The sequence below is a fragment of the Balaenoptera musculus genome, chromosome 12, assembly GCF_009873245.2.
Source record: "Balaenoptera musculus isolate JJ_BM4_2016_0621 chromosome 12, mBalMus1.pri.v3, whole genome shotgun sequence".
In the NCBI taxonomy this organism is placed as follows: domain Eukaryota; kingdom Metazoa; phylum Chordata; class Mammalia; order Artiodactyla; family Balaenopteridae; genus Balaenoptera; species Balaenoptera musculus.
The window spans coordinates 29,618,851-29,639,126 of NC_045796.1; the positions used below are offsets into that span (position 1 = coordinate 29,618,851).

General features: G+C 39.1%; 1 protein-coding gene across 1 annotated transcript in view; it reads left to right on the forward strand.

Annotated features, from left to right (window-relative positions):
- Positions 1–20,276, forward strand: part of SGK1 (serum/glucocorticoid regulated kinase 1) — a 112,216-nt gene that overhangs the window by 37,388 nt on the left and 54,552 nt on the right. The window contains exon 2 of the mRNA XM_036871341.1: positions 7,430–7,645. Coding sequence (XP_036727236.1) covers positions 7,430–7,645 — 216 coding nt within the window. The remainder of the gene's footprint in view (positions 1–7,429; positions 7,646–20,276) is intronic.

Sequence of the window (20,276 nt, forward strand, 5' to 3'; positions counted from 1 at the left end):
AGGTTTTGCAGCCAAGCAGTGTGGTTCTAGAGCTTATGCTTTTAACTATTTGCTACATGAACACTTACTATGATGTGAAAACCCACAGGCTCGTGGAGCAGTCTCCTCTGAAATGCAAGCAATCTCACTCAAAGGTCACTCAAGCAATTTTATTTCTTTGTGTCTTCACTACCCAGCATAATGCCAGGCAGAGACTTTTCGAACTTTTGTTGAAACCTTTAAATGCTGCAGAGTATGCAAGCCAGGTTAAGTAGTGAGAAGGGTCCATTGGATTTGGAAATGAGGTTTATTGACATCTCAGTAAAAACTTGTTTCAGTGGAGTGAGACTCTTTTTGTCATGTTCTTCCCTTTAGTCCCAGAAAATATTAGGTGATCCATAATATTTGTTTAATGGATAATTGCAATGGGCTGAGGAGTAAATGTGAGGTGAAGAAATGGAGATCATGTTTTCATGAAGCTTAGCTAAGAAGGAAAAGGGCTGGGGTGGTGGTGAAAGAGGGTTTCTGGAACCAGGAAATTTGTGGGTGAAAAGGGGGTGTTATGTGTTCAGTTAGTTTGCTGGCTTTTTAGAGATATTTCAGATATTTCAATGTGTTGAATACGCCAGGGGACAGTAGCCAAGAGAGAAGAAGTTAAAGCTCCTGGAACAAGGGATTATTGGAGGAGCCAGAAGAGGAAGCTTCCAAAGCGTGTGTGGGTGGATTAGCTGTGGACGGGCCAGCCAGGTTCTTTCCCGGGGATCAGCCCAGCCTTGCCATTTTCCCTGAGCCTTATTTTTCAATTCCAAAAGCAAATAGTACATACTGCCCCCTAAGAGATATTACCTGAAAGAATTCTCTCCTACTTCCTCTTTCTTCCTTCTTTTTTTTTTTTTTTACTGTCACCATTATTTTATTCATCCATTCACTCAACAAATATTTACTGATACCTACTTTGTGCCCAGCACAAAAGAAGCCTTTCATTTTTTTTTTTAAAGGGCCATTTAAACACTAAAAAAGCCAAAGGTACGATTCCAGAATGCCAGACAATCCATTAAATCGAACATGTGGGCTTCCCTGGTGGCGCAGTGGTTGAGAATCTGCCTGCTGATTCAGGGGACACGGGTTCGAGCCCTGGTCTGGGAAGATCCCACATGCCAAGGAGCAGCTAGGCCCGTGAGCCACAACTACTGAGCCTGCGCATCTGGAGCTTGTGCCCCGCAACGGGAGGTGCCACGATAGTGAGAGGCCCGCGCACCGCGATGAAGAGTGGCCCCCGCTTGCCCCAGCTAGAGAAAGCCCTCGCACAGAAACGAAGACCCAACACAGCCAAAAATAAATAAATAAATAATAAAAATAAAGGAATTCCTTTAAAAAAAAAAAAAATCGAACATGTTTGGTTTTAAGCATAACTTTTTCTGTTGTCCTCACCGTTCCCATCCTGCCAAGGGCTGTTCCTCTTTTTTCTTTTTCTTTTTTTTTTAATTTTCTAGATCCAGGAAAGACGAATTCAAGCTAAAAGCCTCAGTCCCAGAACTTAAAGGACTGAGAAAAACTCTTCTTCCATTTCCAAAGAAAGACTTATGTCAGTGAATTCTGAGCTTTTTCTGTTTAAAGCTTTGTGGGGTGGGATGGGGTGAGGCGGGTACCTAAACGAGGAGGAAGAAGAAGGGGATTTACAGCACTGAAGTACAAGGACCGGGTCTGGTGTTGAATCCTCACTGCCTCATGCTGGTAAAACAGGGAGGGCTGGCAGCTGTAACAGGAGATGCAGCTGAAGGTGCAGGTAGCAGCATAGAAAAGGATGAAGATATGTGGACCCTCTCATTCCTGCCTCTTCCCCCTAGCCCTCCTCACCACCCCATCCCCCAGACGAGGCCTGGGGAAACACAGGGTTAGACCCTGAGAACCTAGAACAGGATGCAATTACCTTGGCCAATGCTGAGAAGAAAGGACTGGGAAATCCCAAGGGCAGTGGCATGAAAGGATGGGGAATTCCAAAAGCCACTCTGTCTTCTCAGGGTGTCTGCTCTGAGGAGCTATTGCTGTGTGAAAGAAATCGTTATGCAGAACATATTTATTACCTTGATAGAGGATGACAGCCAAGTGTGTTAAGATCTATAAATGAGGGCTTCCCTGGTGGTGCAGTGGTTAAGAATCCGCCTGCCAATGCAGGGGACACGGGTTCGATCCCTGGTCCAGAAAGATCCCACATGCCATGGAGCAACTAAGCCTGTGCACCACAACTACTGAGCCTGTGCTCCAGAGCCCGCGAGCCACAACTACTGAGCCAGTGTGCCACAACTACTGAAGCCCGTGCACCTAGAGCCCGTGCTCCACAAGAGAAGCCACCGCAATGAGAAGCCCGTGCACCACAAGGAAGAGTAGCCCCCACTCGCCGCAACTAGAGAAAGCTTGCATGCAGCAACAAAGACCCAACGCAGCCAAAAAAAAAAAAGATTTATAAATGAATAAATATAGTTATTGTCAAAAATAGTCAAGCAATTCCTATTTTTATTGCCTACTATTTGTAAGGCCTAATGCTAGCCTCCAGGGAATTAAAAAAAAAACCTAAGATGCTGTCCTCACCCTTATGTTCCAGTTGGAGAGATGACATAGCATAACAGCCGGTGAGCATCAAAGTCCCACGGTTTTATATAAGCAATACACACTGCAGATGTTCAGAGAAAAGAAAGTTAGATGATGACCATGAATAGCTAAAGTGAAGAAATCAGATTAATATCACTGACCTTGTATCATAGCACTGTTATATTTTAGGAACCGTGCTATGAAGCAGCCCCGGGCACCAAGGTAAGAGGAACTTGCTTCCAGGAGCCTTCTCCTGAATTATGTTAATGGCATAACCAGCCTGCTGGCAGGCACCCCTCTGGAAAAAGGAATAGGTGTGGAGGTCTCTCTTTATGATCAATTGAATTATTCAAATCACTTTACTAGAAAACTTGCTTGACTATATCTGAATTGAAAGTTATGGTGGCATCATATAAACAAAATCAGTTTTGTATAATAAAAAACGCCCCTCTGGAAATTGCCAAAGTTGTGTCCAACATCACGTTCGCTTGGATTTTAAGGGAACACAGCTCTTCAGTCCCAGAAAACAAAAGGAGTGATGAGACCAGCAGGTGCTGCCTTGTGAATTCACAGATAAGTACCTGAACCCTCTATAATTTTTCTGTATCAGTGGACATCATTATCAGCTTAAACGTATAAGATTAGGAGTAATATATGTTTCCTATTTTTAATAGGAAAAGAAAACCACTAGTGGAAAATCCCTCGAAGCTGGCCAATCTTTTTAATCACATCTGGTGATTTTCTAGTCTGCGGGATTATTGCTTTTGGAGATTTTTTTTCAAATCTATTCAAATAGAGAAACTAATAAAACCAGGGCAGACTGATTTAGCAAAGAGATTGGCTTAATATTTTGCATACACACCGTTCAGTAAGAGTAGCTGTGAGGTTAAAAGAAAGGCCTTACTCTTTGACCTGTGGCTGGAGAAGTAATTCCTTCTTTAAAAGTCTGATGCAGTTTGGAGAACAGGCTTCTAGAAAGCCCAAGTGAGGGAGCTTTTGATTTATTCGGGGCGAGGAAGATGCCTCGCCCCAGTCCGTGTTTGTTTACAATGCTCTCCACAAACGGGTGTGTGGCTTTGAATAAAACCCGGCCCAGGTGGCCCAGCAGCCAGGGCAGCAGCCGTATCCGGGCATTCATCTTTCTCACACACGCAGCTGCTACGGTTTTCCGAGAGCCATTGTGACAGGTCTCTGAGGGGCTCCCAAAGCCACTCGCTGTCAGCAACTCCCACAATAGGCCGGTTGTAGCTTGAATTCCCTCAGGGCCAAGGGAGTGGTCCTGCACTCAGCAGCTTTGGAGGGCACCTTGCCTGCCGGAGTCCAAGGCCAGAGGGAGAGCCCTTGTACTCACGCCCTGTCCAGCCACTCTCTCAAGTTCAAGTACACATCGTCAACCCTGTCATGAATCAGGCCAATAAAAACCACTTGGAAGGCTCCAAAGCAGTGAAATGTGCAAAGGAGTAGTGGGGCAAGGGACAGACTGAAGCCAGTAAGAGGACTTAGCCGGAGGAGATACAGCAGTTCGAGCCAAAGCAGGCGATGAATGCCAGCCACAGTCCTTGCACAAAATGTATTACTATATCTATTTTTATAACACCTTTCTCCCTGATGCTTCTGGAGAAATGGAATATTTCTAAATTTCCCTCGCCACGTTTTCTGTGGAAAGAGAGGGAGGATCCTCGTCCCATGTCTGTAAGGATCCGAATGGGTTAATTCGTTGAAGGTTATTTGGAATCAGGGACCTTTCTAATGAAATGTCACCCCACCCACTCCCAGCCCCCCCGGTGGGAGGTGTGAAGGCACAAAACACAAAACACTCACTCTTAGAAGACTTGAGTAAGTCATGTTATTCAGTAAGTTTACGTGAGATATAATAGATTCTAATAACCAAATCCCCAGAAATATGACACATACTTCACAAGTAGATCTTGGCAAGTCATTGGGTTTTTTTCCCTGGAAGACTTCAGTAGAATATGGCTATTTGTTTCAAGTCTTCAACTCATATTTGCAGCTTCAATCTTTCTCCCGAAATCTCATAAAATTAAAATTGAACCTTCCCACCCCCACTGAGACTGATCACTCATCCCTGCTTTACTTCCCCCCTTATTATTTATTTAAATACATACATAAATAAATAATTTATTCCCTTAGTCATAAGTCAAGCTCCACGAGGGCAGGTTTTGGGGGATCTGACTTGTAAACTGAATTCTCAATGCCTAGATTATGCCTGACACGTAGCTGGTCTTCGATAATAAGTGATGAATGCATGAATGAAAGTTAAAATGTTGAAAGCATTGGATTTTTTTTTAAGTTAGAAGATAGCAAATCATTTTATTTCTACTTCATAGAATTCTACTTCATACTTATTCTACTTGCTAGAATAGCTTCAAGGGTCAAGCAGTGACTCTTGAAGGTGTAGGGTATGTTTGACTAGGGTTTTATTTGGCCAGCATTGTTTGCTTGGGGGGTTTATGTGTTTGTTTGTTCATTTTTTCATTTAAATTTAAAATCTCTTGGCAAGCATGCGCTCCTAGTTTGCCACAATCTCTACCACTCCCTATTTTTATATCCTGGTCATAGGGCTTTACACATTTCCTGTTCTTGCCAGCCTCTGAAGACACTGAGTTTGCCAGCTTATACCCTAGTAGAAACTAGTTGACTGATTTGCTTAAACTAAGAGGTGTAGTTTTTCCCACATAATAATTTACATTGTGACTTTGGGCAAATTACTAACATCTTTGGGTCTCTTTCAACTCTCAAATTCTATAAAAGCATCTATGCATTGTTTGACAGCCTATGCTCAAAGTCATCTGAACTATTTTGGGAATTCTTAGCTGATATCAAATAAAATGACAATTCCGTATGTGATTCTTTTTTTTTAATTAATTTATTTATTTATTTTTGGTTGAGTTGGGTCTTTGTTGCTGCGCGCGGGCTTTCTCTAGCTGTGGTGAGCGGGGGTCTACTCTTCGTTGCGGTGCCCGGGCTTCTTTCTCATCGCGGTGGCTTCTCTTGCTGCGAAGCGCCGGCTCCAGATACGCAGGCTCCAGGCACGCAGGCTCAGTAGTTGTGACTGGCGGGCTTTAGAGCGCAGGCTCAGTGGTTGTCAAGCACGGGCTTAGTTGCTCTGCGGCATGTGGGATCCTCCCGGACCAGGGCTCGAACCCGTGTCCCTTGCATTGGCAGGCGGAATCTCAACCACTGCGCCACCAGGGAAGCCCCAAATAGACACTTTGAATGCAGCTACTAACATGCTTATGGGGCCCCAGCGTGCAAGAAATACTGATGGAACCCTCCCAAATGTTAACATTAGAATAGTAAACGCAAAAAGATTATTTTAAATGACGTTAAAAAGAGTACCTATACATAAAGCAAGTAAAAGACACATATGCAACCAAAGAAAGAAATATGATGATTTTAATTGCTTAAGATTCTTATAAACTTTAAATTATTCTTTAAAAAAATTAAAGCACAGGACACTGTAAAAAGAGGGAGAACTAAGACATCCATGATCCTAACAAGAAATGCAAGTTTCTATTTTGCCTGTTACTTTCTTGTTTTGTCTATAGATAGTACATATATTTTTACATTTGCAATTATAGTGATTGAGCAATTCTGTATTTGGCTTTTTTTCGTATAATTACATTCTAAACATTTTCCATGTTGCCACAGAGTCTTCACAATATTTATTTTTAGTGATGGCATAATATTCCATCAAATTGCTTAAACATTCTTATGCTATTGCAATTTTAGTTTATTCTCAGTATATTTTTTAAAAATCTAATTGTCAGCATTACTAACTAAAATTCAGTACTGTGATTTTATTTTTTCATCCTTTCAATATACACTAATTTCACCAATTGGTTAACTATAAAAAGAATCCTCAGGAGTTTCAAAGAGCATGGAAAAGACATATTAAATCAGGATGAATTTCAAGCATTTGATGACAAGTCATAAAGCACTCCAACACTTGCTAAAACTGCATGCTTGTAAAGCAGTAGACACTGGATTCAAAGTGCCTGCGTCCTGCCTTTGCTTGACACCAGTATTGTGCCTTGGGGAAACTTGCTTTATTTCTCTGTGCCTCTGTCTTCTCATCCGCAAAATGGGATTAGTAATAGTGCCTATCATGTAAGACTGTTCTGAGGATTAAACAAAAAAAACGTTGCATGTTAAACACTTAGAACAGTGCCCTTCATATTGAAAGTGCTATATAAATGTTATCCTTTTAATGTTAGAATACCTTTACATTTTTTTCTACTTTACAAGAATTCTACATGCAAGCAAGACAAGTGGTGAGTTTTAAAACTTTAAGGAAAAAAAAAAAACAAAGTGAGATAATTTCTTAGCCAGGAGCAACTTCTTTTATAACCAAGTTTTTACAGTAGTGAAATATATGTTAATTCATTTAGCAGCAGTTAGATACTAAGCTATGGCATTAGTGTTTTATCTGATTACAATTCACCTTAGACATTTGTGAACTATCATTCTGTCAGCATAATCATAATAGTAAGAGTTGAAGTAAAATAAGCACCATCTACTCAATATTATGTGCCAGGCAAAACACTTGGACATTTTAAAATACTTTAAAATCTGCATAACAACCTGGGAAGAAATATTACTACCCCAGTCTTACAGATGGGGAGACAGACTCAGCGAAATGAAATGACCAGCCAAAAAACACGAGCTGCTGGAAAATGAGTGGCCAGCACTGACCAGTTCAGGTTATGTTAAGATTTGATAGGTAGAGAAGTTGTGAGACTCCTTTCATGAGTGTCCATCCCACCAACTTTCCCATCAAAGCCTCATTAGACATCAAAGGAGGTAAAACGCATTTTTTCTTTTCTTCTGCTCACTGTAGGTACGAAGATGGATCAAGAGTCCGATGGTCAGCGTGGACAAGCATCAGAGTCCCAGCCTGAAGTACACGGGCCCCTCAGTGGTGTACATGCCACCAGGGGAGCCAGACTTCGAGCCTTCGTTGTGTCAGACGTGCCTGGGAGACCAAGCTTTCCAAAGAGGGGTTCTCCCTCAGGAGAACGAGTCAAGCTCATGGGAAACTCAATCCGGGTGCGAAGTAAGTTTGCTCCGGATCCATTCTTCTGAAAGGATTCTAGGCCTTTGTTTTTCTTGTATCCATGCCATGGTACGCCCCCAAAATTTATTTTTTTTAATGCACATTTATAAAGCTTCTGAGGAGGACATAGAATTGTGGCCTCTGTTAGCCCATTGTACTAATTATTTTTTAAATAGACTTTACTTCTTAGAGTGATTTTCAGATCACAGCAAAATTGAGAAGAAAATATAGAAATTCATATACATTCCCTACCCCTAGATATGCATAGTCTCTCCCACTATCAACATCCCCACCAGAGTGGAACCTTCCTTACAATTGATGTGCCTACATTGACACATCATCACCCAAAGTCCATAGTTTACATAAGGGTTCACTCTTGGTGTTGTATATTCTATGGGTTTGGACAAATGTATAATGACATGTATCCATCTTTATAATCTCATACAGAATAGTTTCACTGTCCTAAAAACCCTCGGTGTTTCACCTATTCATCCCTCTCTTCCCCCAACCCCCGGCAACCACAGATATTTTACTGTCTCCATAGTTTTGCCTTTTCCAGATGCGGTTAGAATCATACACTATTGTCCTAATTTTTTATGCTGTTCCAAGGCAGCAATGTTTTGGTCAACTAGAAACTCCTCCTGAGTTTTTTTTTTTAACTATATTTTTCTTCCCTCTCTTTGTTTTGCCAAGTGCTATTTTAAATTTATTTATTTTTTTTATTTATGGCTGTGTTGGGTCTTCATTTCTGTGCAAGGACTTTCTCTAGTTGTGGCAAGTGGGGGCCACTCTTCATCGCGGTGCGCGGGCCTCTCACTGTCGCGGCCTCTCTTGTTGTGGAGCACAGGCTCCAGACGCACAGGCTCAGTAATTGTGGCTCACGGGCCCAGTTGCTCCGCGGCATGTGGGATCTTCCCAGACCAGAGCTCGAACCCGTGTCCCCTGCACTGGCAGGCAGATCCTCAACCACTGCGCCACCAGGGAAGCCCCACCTCCTGAGTTGTTTGATCACACAGAAATCAATTCTTGTATGATGTAAGAAAGATAATAGTCATCTAAATTTGTAGCCACCACTGAAATATTTATCTCAACTTGATTTGACCCATAACATAGAACTATGTCAAGCTTTCACTATTTTCCCATATATACTCATATTTTTCATATATACTTATATTTTTCCTGACATTTTTCTCTGTTACTCCAAGACTTTTGGGGATTTTTTTTGTTTGTTTGTTTTTTAATTTTGCTAATTCAAGAAAGCCAGATAACTGACTTATCTTGTAGGTTCTAACATTTCAAAAATTTAAGGTTGTATTTTTAACTTATAACTCAATTAGGCTTATTTATTTTGATTTTTTAAACCATCAGATTACATGTTTATATTTTTTTTATTACCAATTTATTGACATAAAAATACAACAGTAAGAAGATAGGACATGTTATTACAAAGTACAATTAATTGCAAGTGATCTTCCAATATATTATTTCAAATCAGTGCATCATAAGATGATAAATGTTAATAACTTCTCCTTCTTTTTTTTTTAAAATCAGCATTTTCCAGAGATACAGGAATCATTTTAGCTGCTAAAAGATAAAAACACTTGAATCTGAATTCCTTTTAACCCTGAGATATGCAATGTCTCAGAAACTGTTACCTCATGAAAAAGTAATACCTGCTGCCTACTTTCTAGGGTTATTGGAAATATCAAGTAAGATATACATGAAATATTTCATAATCTATAAAGTGCCATGCAAATATAAATCATCAGTACTTATGTTTGCTGATGTACATATTAACTAAGCCTGTAACTAAACTAGACTTCCATGACTAGGTTAGCAGTTTGCTGATCTATGAACATTTGTCATAGGGCATTTGTTGTTTAGCTAGACACTGGCTCAACCCCACATTAGTCATAAAAGGTAATAAATAGATTTTAAATGCAAGGATTGGAAAACTTTTTCTGTAAAAGGCCAAATAGCAAATATTTTAGGCTTTGCAGGCCATACAGTCTCTGTCACTTCGATTTAGCTCTGCCCTTGTAGGGAAACCAGCCACAGATAACATACAAATGAATGGGCCTGACTGTGTTTGAATAAAACTTATATTTATAAAAACACGTGGCTGGTCCACCAGCCATAGTTTGCAGACTCTTGGACTCTTAAAAGTCTAAAAGAATTTGCCAACTCCTTAGAGTCTAAAGAACTATTCATGACTCCGAGGCAGAGAGAGGGCTCTGCAAATCCTATACAGGGCACAAATGCCTAGTCCTAAATATTTACTGGAGGGCCTACTATATGCCAAGCTGTTGGGAACAGAGCTAGATTAATGAATAAATGGAATTCCACTCAAGAGGAAACAATAAAGAAAGAGCTGGAAGGAATTTAAAGCAACATCGTGATTCATCCTTTTACTTTATCCAGGATTATAGGTGAATCAGTCTCCAATTTACAATGGATTACCTGGTTCTGATTTAGCTGGGTTTTTTTAAGATCACCACAAACCAAAAAGACGCTTATATTTTAACAATTTAAAAATGAATCTAGAAACTTCCCTGGTGGTCTAGTAGTTAAGACTCCACGCTTCCACTTCAAGGAGCACGGCTTCAATCCCTAGTTGGGGAAGTAAGATCCCGCATGCTGCGTGGCACGGCCAAAAAATAAAAATGAATCTATACTTTGTATCCTTTAGGGATTAAACCATGAAATAGTTCCTTGAGAAGGCACCTCTGTCCTTTTAGGAAGTGGAGTTGTGTGCTAAGTAGATGGAGAGGCTGTTAGATGTAGACCAGGCCTCGTGGCAAAGACCTCAAGTTGTCCCCTTGACAACTCTTGATGTGGATTATTTTAAGCAAGTCATTAATTCATCCTTCCTGCTCAATATTCCCTCCTATGAAAACTGAGATTATTCATGCCATCGAGTTTCTTCCTAGGAGTTTTTTGGTACTTTGCAGATGAGATGGGATTTTAAAAATCTTTTGTAAATGTAAATTTATGTGTAGTGTTCTGGAGTCAGGCAACCCACATTCTGGTGCCAGCTCTGTCCCAAGGTCAATATATGAACTTGAGGATGTCACAAAAGCTCTTCAACATCATGTGATGGGCCTAACCTAATTAACTCTAAAGCCCTTTTTAGTCTGAAATCCTGTGGTTGGAATTTGATGACCTATAAATGAGAAAAAACTCTCTATTTGATGTATAAAGATAAAGCATAGAAAATGAGGTGAGAATGTTTCAAATAAAATAAGAAAGCAAAGAAAGCACAAGTCCTTTATGAATAATTGTGAGTTTTTTTTTTTCTTGACTTTAAAAATAGTACAGTCTAAATGCTACTTTTAATGGCCAAAAATTTGCTAAGAGGTATAGTGTAGTTAGTTTGTGCCATGCCTTGCCAATTATCTGGTTAGTAGCTTTTAAACATGTTTCTCCTATGGAAGAAACTGGGATATATGTATTGCTAATAAATCATCCAGAAGAATAGCAAAATTGTGATGTTATTAGTAGTGCTGTCTAAAAAGGGACTGTTTATTAAACAGATCTTTCTGGGAATGAGATGGGAAGAGGATAACATAGAGCTGTGTAAGCTGTTACTGAATAATGCATGCCAGTGGAACTCAAGTTGAAGTCAACTTTTAGTTCCTAAAGAGATGGAAAACCGTATTAGTTTTTCGATGGGTGCATGTTGATTAAACATATTCAAACTCTGTTCTGCAGCATATCTCTCACAGCACCTCCAATATCCAGATAGACCTAGCTGGAAGGACAGGAAAGGAATGTTTTGGAGTGGCAGTGGGAAAGGAAATTTGGTGTGAGGGAAAGCATAGGATCGGATCAAGATGGCAGCCTGAACATTTAACGTCATCTCTTCTTCTTGCCTTAAATAATAGAAAACACACACACATTTTAATTTATAGTAGTGTTAGAAAACAAGGTATGTCATTGTATGGATAAGGAATAATTAAGACTCTCTGAAAAACAGAAGGCAGGTAGGATTACGAAGTTGATGAGAAAACTACAGTCCAAAATGATCACATCAAAGACAGATCAAACAGAGGGGTACACTGCAAGCTTATCTATTCAAAAGAATCCAGTAAGTTGGAAAATAAAGATGTTCCAGGCAAGACTTAATAAAAGGAAAGCAGTGTTAAGAATATAAATGTCAGAAAAAATACAATGTAAGACAAAGAATTTGAAAGGAACAAAGAGGAATATTTCACATTGATGAAAGATAGCTGCTAAGAAGATAAAACATTCACCAACCTTTATGAGCTTAGCAACATAACATGGAAATAGTGAAAGCAACAAATAATAGAAATACAAAGAAAAATTGAAAATTCATGTGACAGAAGAACATTTTTGTCATACTTCTCCCAGGAATTGCCAGTTCAAGAAGACTGACAATGTGTGAGGATAGAGGATTTTATTTTATTTATTTTTTAAAATTAATCAATTAATTTATTTATTTATTTATTTATTTTTGGCTGTGTTGGGTCTTTGTTGCTGTGTGAGGGCTTTCTCTAGTTGTGGTGAGCGGGGGCTACTCTTCGTTGTGGTGCGCAGGCTTCTCATGGTCATGGCTTCTCTTGTTGTGGAGCACACGCTCTAGGTGTACAGGCTTCAGTAGTTATGGCACACGGGCTCAGTAGTTGTGCTGCACGGGCTTAGCTGCTCCGCAGCATGTGGGATGTTCCCGGGCCAGGGCTCAAACCTGTGTCCCTTGCATCGGCAGACAGATTCTTAACCACTGCGCCACCAGGGAAGTCCCATTAGAGGATTTTAATAAAACAATTAACCAAATCTGATTTATGCTGAGATTTGTATATAATAAAGAATATACTTTATTTTAAGCACACATGGAACAGTTACAAAAACTGACCAAGAATTAGATCATGAAGCATATCTCATCAAATCCCAAAAAACAGGAATCACACAGGCCATACCAGCTAATTACAATTTGATAAAATTAGAAACTAAAAACAATATGAGAGCCAACCGCCATCCTCAGCCAATCCATCCACCTGGAATTCACATACATTCTTCCTATAACTCTGGGCTTACAGAGGAAATAAAAAAAGAAAAGTAAATACTATTTTAAGTGTCTACCGCACCACCAGGAAAATGCAAACTGAAACAATGAAATCCATTTGTTTTTAATCCATCAGATTGTCAATGGTTGAAAAGATTGATAATGTCATGGTAAAAGTATAGGCCAAAACACTACTGGTGGAAGGATTTTTTTGGCAGTGTTCCCTTATTAAAAATTTTTAAAACTCATGCCTTTTAACTTAGCAAATCTATGTCTCTACCTCTACTTTAGATATGTACTTGCTTATGCTGACAATGGGGACAGGTACAGTGATATTCAGTTAGAAAAGCAGATCGAAGATGAATATATGTATAGCATCATCACATTTTTTTTTTTTTAATTCGGTATTTCTCTTTTCATGTCTGTGTATGTGTATGTGTGTGTGTATCTATGAGTATATGTGTGTGCCTGTGTAAATGCAAACAAAAAGATCTGGAAGTATATACATCAAACTGAAATAGTGATTACAACTTTCCTGTGATTCAAATGGAGAGATGATGAGGTGTGGGAGAGTAATCAAGAAGGACTTTAGCTTTGTCTATATCGGTTGAACCTCTCAAGACCTTATTGAAGTATTACCTGTGAGTTTGGGGAAAATATTATGCCCACCAGGAAACTCACTTGTAGAAAGGAAGTTATAACTCAGTCTCATTGGTTAAAAGTCAGGCACCATCACAAAGATGGTTTCACAACATGAGACTATCCCATCACTACACTACAAAGAAAGGCACCTAGAGGAAAATGGAAACACACAGTGCTTGTGCTCCCAAAGTGCCTTGCTGATCCTTCTGTCTGTCAATCATTTTACCCTGTCCTGTGTGGTGTTTGTTGGTATGCACATCCATTCATTCTCTCAGTTCCCCCTAGTTTTTAAATCTAACATGTTCATTTTCCTATATCCTCCCTGGACCTTGCCTACATGCTAAAAATTAATGTGCTCTTTGTTTTTCTCTTTGCCTTTATTAGCTGAAATGGAAATTTTGTTGATGCAATTTTTTTTTTTTTTAACATGAAAAGGAGAGACTAAGAAAACTCTGCAGCCCATGCTGGTTATAAATCACTTAACATTTCAGAGGCGCTGCATGCCAAAGGCTCATGACTGATTCTCATTAACTTTGCCCTCTCATACGGGTTAGATTTGGCTGAGTGAGGACATCCTCAGACTCCTCTGTCTGTGTTTCAATTGAAGACAGCTCAAAAGGTGCTTAGTCAGCGGCCAACAAATGAAGCCAGGGCACTGCACGTGGATTTTAAGGCCTGGTGAAGTCAGTCCCCTGGAAAGAGCTGCCAACTTGAAGAAATTATTAACCACATTACTAACCCAAGAATTACTGTTGAGCCTTTGACATGATTAAATATAAGGTCACTGCCTCTTCTTCTTCCTCAGCAAATCACCACAGACAATAATAGAAGGCACTTTTAATTAAGCTTACTTGACACAGTTCTGGGAGAGCATCTGCCCCACGTGGCTTGTTCAGCATCTGGGATGCCTTCCCTCCGTTAGGCTATCATGGCTCAAGGAGGTGCACCGTTACCTTTATATTTCTTCTCAGAACTGTTGAGCTGTCCCTTTGAAGCCCAGGAAGCTTGGTAGTAAGATGGTGAGAGCTGAGGGACGGTTTCCATCCTGATTTACTTTCACATCATCTTGAGTTTTTCTGATCTTTCTTAAGAAAAGTCTATAAAAGATTTAAATCAACCAGATGGCTTTATAGACTTCTGGTTTCTTTCAATTACATAGTAAAAATGAGTTTTTATGAAGGCTTATAGGGAATAAAATAATAGTCTTTCCAATTGCCTTCTTCCCCAGTTTTCTGCTCTTAGTATGATGTATCATGGTCTCTGGGGGATGTCGGGTGATTTCTAAGCTTATCATCCACAATAGTCCTTGTTCTGCACCAAATTTTAAGCTATTTCATCTTTGAGAAGGCATTTATCACATGAAACAAAAAATTAGACAACTAAGGCAGGGAAAAGAAAATACCCTATACTTAGGATGTGACAGAGTGGATGAAATTCTGTCCAGAACCAGAAAACCTGGGTTCAAAGTCCAGCTCTACCACTGGTGGGTCATGTGAACATCCACATGCTACGTGATCTCCAGAGGCTGACCTGCAAACCCTGAAGAATAAAACAGCGCTGCGTACCTTACCCAGCTGATGAGACGATGGGGATCAAATGACAGAGCGTGTGTGGAAACTCCTAAAGAAAAAAACCCATAAACAGCACTTGAAATATTATTAGTTGGCAAATACACTGAAGGGTAATAAAAGCTGAAAAGACTTTAAAGGAAGTAAATCAGTCTTAAGCAAAACATTCATCACATTTCCAAACTTTCCTAATAATAATAATAACAGCAACAACAAAGAATACTACCTGGAAAGTAATACGTCTTGGGAGACATTAAAAATGACTTAGTCGGGGACTTCCCTGGTGGCACAGTGGGTAAACATCTGCCTGCCAATGCAGGGGACACGGGTTCCCGGGAAGATCCCACATGCCTCGGAGCAACTAAGCCCGTGCAGCACAACTACTGAAGCCCACGTGCCTAGAGCCCGTGCTCTTCATCAAGAGAAGCCACCGCAGTGAGAAGCCCGCGCACCAAAATGAAGAGTAGCCCTCCCTCGCCACAACTAGAGAAAGCCCGCACACAGCAAGAAGGACCCAAAACGCAGCCAAAAATAAATAAAATTTTAAAAAATGACTTAGTTGCCCTCTTAGGAGAATGAAAACCCCAATACTCACTATTGCCAATATTTATCTGAATATTATTATTCTAAGACTGAGGCAGAATTGGAAAATAATTAGTTTCTTTCCCCAAAAAACTTGGAATATTTTTTCCTAGAAAGGTAGCATAAAAAAAAAAAAAGGCAGGGGTAAGAAAATAGAAGAGGGCTTCCCTGGTGGCGCAGTGGTTGAGAATCTGCCTGCCAATGCAGGGCACACGGGTTCGAGCCCTGGTCTGGGAAGATCCCACATGCCACGGAGCAACTGGGCCCGTGAGCCACAACTACTGAGCCTGAGCGTCTGGAGCCTCTGCTCCGCAACAAGAGAGGCCGCGATAGTGAGAGGCCCGCGCACCGCGATGAAGAGTGGCCCCCACTCGCCGCAACTGGAGAAAGCCCTCGCACAGAAATGAAGACCCAACACAGCCAAAAATAAAAATAATAAATAAATAATAAATTAAAAAAAAAAAAAAAAAAAAAAAAGAAAATAGAAGAAACTCTATTGGTTCCTCTTGGAGGATTTCAATGTTTTTTCCTTTGTTCTACAATAATTTGAAGTGTCCTAAGTGACTTACAACTCAAGCATTTCTCTTTGGCTAAGAACCAAAGGAAAGATTACCTTGTTATCCCGTAGCTCTTGCTAAGAGCTACTAGTTAGATGAAATTTCCATTTTTAGATTTCATATGTCTTTTACTATAAATCTATCTCCTTTCTGACTTTTCCCCATGATTTTCAAAAATTATGTAAGAATTATCATAACAGCATTATTGAGATGTTTAAAAATAATTCCATTTTCTTTGTATGCCAACTGTTTTTATTTTTTTGTGTTCTCTTTCAGTTTCCCCCCTGTGTACCTAGTTTGTCCATGATTGTTGTCATAGTGTATATGTGATAGTGAAGCTGCCTTTTTTCCACTTAACATTTATTGGAAACATTCATATGTTGTAACATAAATTTCATATTTATTATGGTTAATATTGCATCAAATTGATGTCGTTTAATGTAACCATAGACCTACCGTTAGCCCTTTCATTTTCTTAATTTTTTTTCTCTTTTTCATAAGGCTGCAAATGATTTTTTCCCTCTCAATTTGAATAACCTTAGAATAAATTGAACCTTAGTATGAATTCCCAGTAATGGAGTAGAGTTTAAAAATAATTATGTTTCTTGTCAAAATACTTTCAAGACCAATTTAGAAAGAATCAAATAAATAAAAATGGCACCAGCACTACGTGAATAAACCTACTCCACTAGTCCTTTATCCCTTGAAGGTAGTGGTATGTTTTAATTTTTGTTCATTTAATGAAATGACACTTCAGTGATGTGATATGCATCTCTTTGATTACCAACAAATTTAAGAGAATTTTCTGTTTTTTAAGTCATTACTTGTAAGTCTTCATGAGAATTGTTTTGTTCTATCCTTGCCTCTTTATTTGTCAGAATTTTGCATTTATTTTTGTCAATTTAAATGAATTATTTCTATGTAGTTGACATTCTCTTTCAACTTCTTTCAAGTCTGTCTGTGGCAGATTTTTTTCCCACTCTACGTCTTGGTTATTATAGCCACAGAAATGAACCAGGTCTGCTTTTTGTACTACTAGAGAGAGGATACCTACGTTTAAAGCTAAAATAAGCACACACTCTTGCACCCAAAAAGGCACAGAGCAAAGCCCTAGTGCAACAGAAGGGCTGCACTTGAAAGAATGCTAGGTCCTGGGTGATTATGGCTTTCTGTCTGTGCCACAGGCACATTTTGTATCTGGCCAGACAGCTTGATACCCAGGACACTGGTTCCTCCTCTTCCAGGAGTACATCTGTGTTTCCAGGGCTCTTAGAGCCAGGAAGCCATCTCCATCTACTTGGTGCTGCCCTTCTCTTCCAGAGACGAGGGCCAGGAATCTGGAGGGGCATTCTGCCAGGGTCAGGGCACAGGAGGAGGTAGCATGGTGTCCAGGTCACCCCCTCACCACCAGGCACTGACCAAAGGGTTGCTTGCTCCACAACCTGGCACACACTTCTGCTGTATTTAAAGACATGATTTAAGTCACAGGACTTACATGTGAGAGTCAGACTTTGGAATAAAACAAGTTTATGCTTGCATCCAGAGCTCACTTCATTTTGATTACCTAAGCTCTCCTATGAGGTCCATCACACCAGTATGCCTCCTTCCCAGGAGATAAGTCTGGAAAGGGATAAGGGAATCCATCCAGGCTATTTAGGACATAAAATATTCCAGGAAAGTTACTCCCTGTCCTCTCTAGAAATCTCTAGCCAGTGGTTACACTTACCCTTGGGTTGGAGCATATTTCGTTGGCTCTTGTTGTACGTAACCAAATCTATCCTGCTTCTAATTAAACTTATTCCTTTTAGTATAATCCTTCCCAGAAACCATACGGCTAGTTTCCACTATAATAATACCCCTTCTTAGTAGTTTTGAGACTTTAAAAATTTTATAAGAAGGTTTTTTACAAACTACTAAAAGTCTACAAGCAAGAACAGAATTTAAGTGATAAAGCAAGTTTAATTGTATGCCATTTGATATTTTTGGTCATTATTTCTCTTTTTTTCCTCAAAGTTTATGATTATATTTTTTTCTTGGATTGTTTTTTGAAATAATAGAATTTAATCTACCAAGAAGCATCCCTATAGTGTAAATTATAAAGAACAAGTTAAACAAAAATGTGAAGAATTTTGAGAAAGACAATGATAATTTCTTAAAACGGTATAACTTAACTCTAAACTTAACTTTTGGGGACTTGAAAAGACTCTTCTTATAAACATTCTAAAGACAAAGGAAATAAAAATGATTAATATCACCTTGATATTTCCTATTCACACAAAGTAAATTGCTTCTGGTTCATTCTGCTTACACAGAGAGACTTGGATAAACACCTAAATGTGCCAAGACACACATTTGTCCATGGTGTTCATGATAAATAAGACATTCTATTTTCACTTGTCTTTGTGAGCCCATAAATAAATCAATCTATTTCTAGGCAAGATTCTAGCAAAGCTCAATTTGGTGACATCATCTCTTTAGAGAATCATCACAACCAGTAGAAGTACACCGATATTATGTGACTCAGCTGTGTTCCATAAGAAGATTAAACTTTTCTTATTGACCTTGAGTAACAGACATTGGCATAAGGGCATATTAAAAATCCCTTTGAAGTCAAGCCAAACTTTACAGCTTGCTATCTATAATTTTAGTGTACTTTTCCGATGTCCATCAGCCTTGATAACTATAAATACACAATTCGATCCTCAATTCACTTTTCTCTCTTGTGCTGCTAGGTGGTTTTCCTTTTGAGTTGATTTTAAAATGACCTTTCAAGAGATTCATCTAGATTTCTACTTGAGGGAAAAATCCAAGAATTCAACACCTCTGGCTGAGTTAGATAAGTAGCAGACAGGTGGCTCCCTAGTTAAGTAACACAGGGAGCAGGGGTTATAGATCTTTGTAGATTAGAAAATGCTAAATGCATTAACTTGGTCGTACCAAAAGAAAAAGAAAAGAGAGAAATGACCATTACAGTGCTCTTCTTGGCTTAGCATTGCAGTATCAGCAGCACTGGCTTATTTTTAAAACAAGTAATCTAATATTAGCACGAAGGCAGACCTGTCCTGTAGTGACCACATATGCAAAATGCTAAGAGGGACATCAGAATGTGGAATCGCCTCCGAGCCACGATTGGTTTGTTCTCTCAACTAGTGTTTATTGAGAATTTCTATTACAGGCCAGGCAGTAAGTAGTAGCTCATGCAGTGCTTCCAGGAGAAGGGAAAATACTGATAATTAACCAGGCAGTTATAATACAGTGATACATGCTACCAAAGGGGAAAGTACTTAAGAGGGTCCCATAGCCCACTACTGAGGATCGATGAAGTCTTCAGCAGAATAGAAATCTAAACTAAATAGTGAAGGATGATGTACCCCAGTGTTCAGAGCAGCATTATTTACAATAGCCGACACATGGAAGTAACCTAAATGTCCATTGACAGAGGAATGGATAAAGAAGATGTGGTATACCTGTATATATATATATATACACACACACATCATACACACACACACACACATATATATACACATATATACAAACACAAACACACACCATACACACACACACACACACATATATATATATATATATATATATATATATATATATACCAGTCATATATACTACTCAGCCATAAAAAAGAATGAAATAGTGCCATCTGCAGCAACATGGATGGACCTAGAGATTATCATACTAAGTTAAGTAAGTCAGACAGAGAAAGACAAATATATGATATCACTTATATGTGGAATCTAAGAAAATAATACAAATAAACTTATTTACAAAACAGAAATAGACTCACAGACATAGAAAACAAATTTACGGTTACCAAAGGGGAAAGGTGGAGGAGAACAAATTAGGAATTTGGGATTAACAGATACCACACTACTATATATAAAAGAGATAAAAAAAGACCTACTATATAGCACAGGGAACTATATTCAATATCTTGTAATAATCTATAATGGAAAAGAATCTGAAAAAGAATGTGTATATATATATATATATATATATATACATACAAACATATATATGTGTATATATATATGTGTGTGTGTGTATGTGTATATATATATATATATATATAACTGAATCACTTTGCAGTACACCTGAAACTAACACAACATTGTAAATCATCTACACTTCAATTTAAAAAAAAAAAAAGTGAAGGATGCGTAAATTAGTGAGGTAAGGAAAGGTGAGGAAGGAGAAACACAGGCAGATGGGACAAATAACCAAAAGCCTGGAGAACTCAAATG